Source organism: Euprymna scolopes, chromosome 46 (assembly GCF_053919585.1).
Source record: "Euprymna scolopes isolate OS-2025 chromosome 46, ASM5391958v1, whole genome shotgun sequence".
Taxonomy (NCBI): Eukaryota; Metazoa; Mollusca; class Cephalopoda; order Sepiida; family Sepiolidae; genus Euprymna; species Euprymna scolopes.
The window spans coordinates 87,924,392-87,932,255 of record NC_136527.1 but is presented as its reverse complement, the minus strand read 5'-3'; the positions used below and the strand labels follow the sequence as shown (position 1 = coordinate 87,932,255).

Here is a 7,864-nt window from a genome sequence, read left to right as displayed (position 1 = left end):
GCCTGAGTGTTTGGAGGTGTGTGTTGAGCAAAAAAAAAAAAAAAAAAGTGGTAGTAGAAAGGCAGGCTTGAACCCGTGATGCAAAGGTGGAAAAGAAAATGAAAGAAAATCTGACGTCTTACCACTACTCCATGACACAACCGGAAGTCTAAAGCGTCCAAATTAAACGTAGTCAATCAAACACAAAAGATGACTTGCAGAAATGGCGTTGCTTTAAAACCTTTGAGGAAAGCAAACTAGACACAAATTCTTTTTTAATGTGTGTAGTGGAGGGTGGGGGAACAGTATCCAAATAAATAGTAATTGTCTGAGAATGAAGGGTTACCCCTACATTGGCCAAATACTATCTGGCCCGAAAGGCCAGGCGTTTGCATTCAAATAGCTTCACTTTACCGCTCCAGAAGATATCTCACTACTGATGCAATTCTTTATCTATATAAAAGCCAAGTACGTCCAAGGATGGAATACTGTTGCCATATATGGGCAGGAGCTGCTAAAAACAGCCTATCCTGCCTTGACAGAGTACAAAATAGACTTCGTGGCTTAGTGGGGGATGCCCTTTTCTCTACCCTGCAACCTCTCTCCCACAGAAGAGACGTTGCGAGCTTGTCCTTGTTTTATCGTTATTTCCATGGCAGATGCTCGTCTGAACTCCAATCTCTGGTCCCCCCTCACCAATCTTTCACGAAAAACACCCATCTAGCTGAATCCACTGTGAAAAATTCCCCACTCTATATCTGTGCCTAAATCAAAACGCGGATTCCATGAACAAAGCTTCTTTCTTAGAACTGCACGCCTGTGGAACTCTGTTCCATCTGTCTGCTTCCCTCCGGACTACAACTTGGATGTCTTCAAGTCCAATGTTAACAAATTCCTAATGAACCGCCCCCTTAAGTAAACACTTCATCAAATCTCCACACTAACTTAATGTACTTGCAATAACCCTTATCCCTGAGTGGCTTCCGGGCCTTGATAAGTGGTGATCACTGTGTAAAAAACAAAAAAAAAAAATACGAAAAAAAAACCAAACAAACACTGGAGACGACGACACGGTGGGAATTTTTTAAAACTCGATCAAAAAAAAAGATAGAGACAATGTCCGTTTGCAAATGCGAGATATTATGATTTTGAAAGTATAAGAAAACTTCTCGCGGAATTTAACTAACGTGAGAAGCCCGACACAAAAAGCCTTTTGTGGACATACACAAACGCTCGCGTCCATTTTGCCCTTTACGTAATAGACTAGCAGGGGGTACCCAGCGTTGCCTGGGTGTTTGGAGATGTGTGTGTTAAAAAAACACCGTTGGCCGGGGTGTTTGGAGGTGTAAAAGAAAAAAAAAGTTTTAGTAGGATTGAACCCCGAAGCCTTAACGCGAACGTGGAAACGAAAAGGGGAAAAAAAACCCATCTCGGCCACGAGGGGAGGGGAATTGATAAGCGTGTTAAGTTAAGGTTTATAAAGTGAAATATACAGATGCGAGGAAGTGGCGTGATGTTTGACCTAGTTTTGCACTGCAATCCAGTTATTGTTTCCCCGCCCCATCATTCGCTTTTCGAAGCCGTGGCAAGTTGGTTAAAGTCGGGCAAATTAATTACACATGCGACTCCCATTCTTAAGTTGTAGATATTAGGATTTAGACAGGATATAAAAAGTTTCAAGAAGGAGCGAGCCAACCGAGAAGTTAGGTTAGGTGGCTGGGCTTTTTTCCCCTTTCATTTCCACCTTTCTGTCAAGGCTCGGGGTTCAATCCTACCTTCCTATTAAAACTTTTTGTTCTTTTACACCTCCAAACACATCGGCCAACATTTTTTTTAACACACCTGGGCAACGCCAGGTACCCCCTGCTAGTCTATATATATAAAAGCGAAAATGTGTGTATGTATGTTCCCTTTTTGTGTATGTCCAAAAAAGGCTTTTTTCCGAGAAGTGGTCGGTCGGCTCACAACTTAAATTTTTTATATCAAATATAAATCATAATATCTCCGAGTTAACAATGGAGGTCGCCTGTCTATTTAATTTGCTCGACTTTGGGAAGATAAATATTCAACAGTTTTCGCTCACCACATGTGGATTAGGCTTTTTCGTATAATAAAAGTGACACTAATTCTGGCAATCACCGGAAATGTCCGAAAGCAAGATTTTCCTTATATCAGACAATTGCTATTCAATTTGGACATGGGGAGCTGGTCCCCCCCCCCAACACCTTGGGGAAAATAAAAAAAAGCTTTCCCACTGTAAATGAAATATCCCACAGTCAAAGTTGACCTCATTAAGTCATTAAAACCTGCACTTGCCAAATCTAAGTAATTAAATAAATTCAAACGTGTTTCTGTGTTAGTATCTCGCGATGGCCCAATGGTTAACGTCGCACGTTTTTTTTTTCACACTTTAATTTCCAACTTCGCCTCAAGGGTTCAGGTTCGATCCTCATACTCACATACCAAAACTTTTTTATTTTAACCCCCCCCCCCGCCAGAGTTTTGATTTACCTAAAGCCACACACACCTCCAAACACCCGGGCAACGCTGGGTACCCCCCCCTAGTATATATATAAAAAGCAAAATGTGTGTTAGTGTGTGCGTGTCTGCATTCTTTCTGTATGTCCGGTAAAGGCTTTCTTCTTGGCTTTCTCGCTCATTCTTATAATTTTTTATATGCTACCGAGATTATAATATCTAAGATTTACGAAACGCCATCGTAAATATCTTTTATTTCAGCGAGTTTTATCTTATGAAAATTCGCTGTGAATTTGTTTTCTCTGCTATGGCATGATATTTGACCTAGAAAACCACCTGCGTTTTTAAATGCTTATTTTCGACTCTTCTAAGGTCCTTGCCTTCGTGGCATCATGCTGTCATCAGACTATTAACCTCAAGACTTCGTGTTCGAGCCTACCTCATTCCCACAACTTTTTGCGCTGATTTTTTTTGTTGTTTTTGTTTGTTTTTTTAATATTTAAATATTTGTTTTGATCTACCCCCCCTTCAACAGACACACCTACAAACAACCGAGCAATGCTGGGTACCACCGCTAGTTTCTCTATAAAGTGAAGTATACCAATATGTTTATTTACATATTCCTTGTCGTATTGGTGAAATAAATAATAACAAATTCAGTAACAACTTTCAGCTGAGAATTTATTTTTAGCAAATATCTTTTTTATGTCCATAGATAAAAAGATATTTAAAACAATAAAGTTTACGAAGACTTGCACATGTCACAGGTTTGAGATTATTTTTTTTAATGCTGCAACACTGTTCTGTATTGTAGTATATACACTTGCATATTGAATTTTAATTTACATAAGATGCTGAAAAACTGAGATTTTAGGTATGAACCTAAAACCCCACATAAATAGTAAAACCTCAACTTTCCCACATTCATGTTGCACTCTTTTATTGTTTTTCACTGTTGTGTATTGTTTTATGTATGAAAGCATCATCACAAACGTTTGAAAGAATAAAGTTGTTCCCTACAGAGGTTGCCGTTTTGTCAAGACATATCAGCACTGAAAAAAAAAAAAAAACATATATTTGTTTGTTCTAACACATAATGCATTGAGTTTTGTTCTCCAAACGATCCACATAAAAAATGTATTGAGCTATTAATAGAATTTTATGTGTATTTTTAAACAAACGTTCACGTTCATAAATAGTAAAACCTATCAGATGGTGTATTCGTGATCTCCTAAATCCTATGTGCATTTGGATTCATCGGATTACTGTTCTCATCTTGAGTGTGATTTTCACATTTCGGCCAATGTAACCCGACCTCTTCCAGGTGTACCTTGTCGAACTCGGGAATGTTTCTTTTGAACTCAGCAATTTTTAACAGGACCCTTTATTTACTTCATGGGGGTAGCATGCTCTTGTTTTATCAGCCACGACTGGATAGAGGTCCCAAATAAATTGCAATTGAACTTACGGAACAAGTAAATAGTAAAACCTTTATTTTGAAAAAAAAAAGATATTTATTTTTAAAAAAATTGACTTTACTTTCGGTAAATATTTTTTAGGTATGAACCTAAAACCCCTGAAATTTTTAGTATTTTTAACAAACGTTCATGTGCATGAATATTAAAAACCTTACAGGTGGTGTATTCGTGATGCTATATTCTGGAACGTCCTAAACCCGACGGATAAAGAGTAAAACATTTCTGACGCTCATGTTGCACTCTTATTGTGTTTGCGTAAATGTCGATTCAAATAAGACTTGGATGAAAACGAACATCCACACAATTCACAAATGTATGGCTTTTCTCCGCTGTGTATTCTTTTATGCACGAGTAGATGGGAACTATGAGAAAAAGCGCTGCTACAGACATTACAAGAATATGGCTTCTCACCAGTATGGACACGGATGTGGTCGACGAGCGTCGACTTGCGTGAAAATGACGAGCTGCACATTTCACAAGAATATGGTTTTGCACCACTGTGCATCCGTTTATGCACGAGCAAATGCGAGCTTTGTGCAAAAGACGACCCGCACATTTCACATATGTATGGCTTGTCACCTGTATGTGTTCTCATGTGGTCATCCAATGTCGACTTACGCAAGAACGATGACTCGCAGACGCTGCACGAAAATGGTTTCACTCCGCTGTGTGTTTTGACATGCGTTGTCATCGTTGATTTCATCGCAAACGATGCGTGGCAAACATCGCACGAGTAAGGTTTCTCGCCCGTGTGGATGCGCAGATGCTGCACTAAGTACGACTTTTGAGAGAACGACGATTCGCAGACTTGACACGCAAACGGTTTTTCCCCCGTGTGCGTTCGAATGTGTTCGATCAAATGTGATTTTTTGGAAAACGAATTTCCGCATTCTTCGCAGTTGAACGGTTTTTCACCCGTGTGCATTCGCATGTGTTGAGTTAACACGGACTTGTACGCGAACGCCGTCTTGCACACGTCGCACGTGTGAGAACGCTTCTTTTTTGTTTTTGATACTTGCATTTTGAGGTTTTAGTTGTGAAGATGCGGAAAATTAGAAAAGGTTCAACACAAATCTGTATTTTTCATATGCGAACAAAGTTTGACAAGTGTGAGATAGTTTTTGTTGCTTATGAGGGTGCTTCACTGAGAACGCAGTCTTGCACACGTCACAGGTGCAATGATGGTTGCATGTTGAGAGCAAATGTTTTACTTTACATAAAATGCTGCAAAAAAAAAGTTCAACACAAAGTCTTACAAATGTCACAAGTGTGAGACAGTTTTTTTTTAGATAATTCTTGCATATCGAGATTTAATTTCCATAAAATACTGCAATTCTGTTGTCTCTTTCTTGTTGATACTTGCATATTGAGTTTTAATTTACTGTATTGAGGTATAGAGTTCATATGTATTTCTCAGCTTGATACTAGATGATATTTTAAGAACAAAATTTTAATTTACATAAAAGATAGATAAAAGTTGCTATCTGTACGGAAACCATCTTACACACGTTACATGCATGAGATTGTTTTTTTTTTAGATGATACATGCATATCGAGTTTAATTTGCATAAAATCCTGCAAATCTGTTCTGTATCTGTTTATTCAAGAATTTTCTGTATTTCTCTAATCACGTCAGTTTGATATTAGAATTTTTTGTATTTCTCTAATCACGTCAGTTTGATATTAGAATTTTCTGTATTTCTCTAATCACGTCAGTTTGATATTAAATGATAATTTCATATTGAAGGCAAACGTTTTACTTAACATAAAAATTTTTTGCAAATTAAAAAAAGTTGAACACAAATCCTTGTTGTATGAGAACAAAGTTTCACAAGTGTCGCAATTGTACTTAAAAATGACATGTTGTACTCAACTTGGACTATCTTACATACATCGCAAGTGTGAGAACGTTTCTTTTCTTGTCGATAATTGTCATATCGAGTTTTAATTTACTTAAGATGTTGCACATCTGTTCTGTATTAAAGTTCATTCAAGAATTTTCCATGCTTTTCACACCTATCACGTGTCTCCTTGATACTTGCATATTGAGTTTTACTTAATTTACATAAGATGTTGCAAAACTGACGTCAGAATAAAGTTCAACACAAATCCTTGTTATTACGAATGTCATAAGTGATACTTTCATATTGAGTTTTACTTAATTTACATAAGACCGTTTCTTTTTATACTTGCATAAGATTTAATTTATGTAAAATGCTATTCTGTATATCTTACTGAATTGTAGTATATATACAAGAGCTGATTTTTTGCGAATAGCTCTCTGACATTAATACATATTCACAGTTTTCTTTCTTTGAAGTATTTTAAGGATTCTAGACATAAGGTTTAGTTTTATGATATCTTGAGTAAAACATCAAATGTTGCAAAACTGTTCCGTATTGTAGTATATACACAAGAGCTGATTTTTTGTGAATAGCTCTTTGACATCAATTCACAACATTTTTCTTTTTTTTTTTTTTACATATTTTAAGGATTCTAGACATAAGGTTTAGTCCTATGATATCTTGAGCAAGACATCAAATGTTGCAAAACTGTTCATCATTTAAGTATATTGCGACTAGCTCTCTGACATTAATACATATTCACAGTTTTCTTTCTTTGAAGTATTTTAAGGATTCTAGACATAAGGTTTAGTCTTATGATATCTTGAGTAAGACATCAAATGTTGCAAAACTGTTCATCATTTAATCATATATCCACTAGATTCAATTCAAGGATTTTCTTCACAGACTCATGACGTGCTTGTATTTCAGGTTAGATTGTACTTGTAAATTAATTGCAATGAAAGTTTTAATTTGTGTAAAACATCTTAAAATAAAAAAGTTCAACACGAATCCTGGTTAATTTTTCGAGGACAATGTCTTACACACTTCAATTTTTTTAGACGTTTGAAAATGTGCAACAAATTTTCGTAAAAATAGAAAATAAATTTACGTAAATCCTTATTTATTCATGAATCTTATCTCTTCCAAAAAATCTGATTTCCAGAAAAAGGCATCCATGAACATTCTTCTAAAAGCAAACATTGTAAATTGTTTGATATATTTATAGTTTTGAAAAACACTATTTTCTTTATTTTTAATATTTTTTGTTTCTTTTTTTTTTCAAAACAATGAGCTGTTTTTAAAATAGTTCTTTTTTACCATTTTTCTTGAGCTCTGATTGACCATTCCAGTTTTATTTTAAATTCCTTTCTTTCTCCTTGCAGCAACGTTATCAATTGAGAAACACTATTTTCTTTATTCTTTATATTTGCAGCAATGTTACAAAGCTTCTCTTCAGATTTTGTGTGGGTTTAAATTTGATTCAAATTTAAATTCAGAAATTCTTCTAAAGCGGGAACATCTGTAAAAAAAAAAAATTAACAGAATGAGGTACACACACACACACATATATATATAAGGTCACCCCAATGCCTCCCTACGGGACAGAGTTAAAGACCAGGCATCTATTTCCAAAAGCAAACTATTGTAAATATGATATATTTATAATTTTAAAAAACACTATTTTCTTTATTCTTAATATTTTTTCTGTTTCTTTTTATTTTCAAAACAATAAGATGTTTTTAAAATAGTTTTCTTTTAATTATTTTTATTAAACCGTTGAATTTGCATTCCATATCAATTTTTGACCATTTTCGGACATTTTTTACCTCTTTTGAGTCCCTAGAGATGCAACGGAAATTTTAACAAAAATTTTTTTACTGTGCACATCTATTTAACGAAATACAATTTGTGATAAAATTTCAGGAAAAACTAATGGACGGTTACCTGGCAATCGTCCCTAACCCGACGGTTATCTGGCAATCGTCCCTAACCCTAACCCGACGGTTATCTGGCAATCGTCCCTAACCCTAACCCGACGGTTATCTGGCAATCATCCGGATTAACATGTTGTATTGTTATCAT

General features: G+C 35.7%; 1 protein-coding gene across 2 annotated transcripts in view; it reads right to left on the bottom strand.

The window, feature by feature from the left end:
- Nucleotides 1–3,120: 3,120 nt before the first annotated feature.
- LOC145271004 (uncharacterized) overlaps nt 3,121–7,864 on the bottom strand; it is an 18,813-nt gene continuing 14,069 nt past the window's right edge. For both annotated transcript variants that reach the window (XM_080126566.1, XM_080126567.1), the window contains exon 2: nt 3,121–7,301. In XM_080126566.1, the coding sequence (XP_079982692.1) occupies nt 4,165–4,956 (792 nt within the window). In that variant the 5' untranslated portion in view covers nt 4,957–7,301 and the 3' untranslated portion in view covers nt 3,121–4,164. The remainder of the gene's footprint in view (nt 7,302–7,864) is intronic.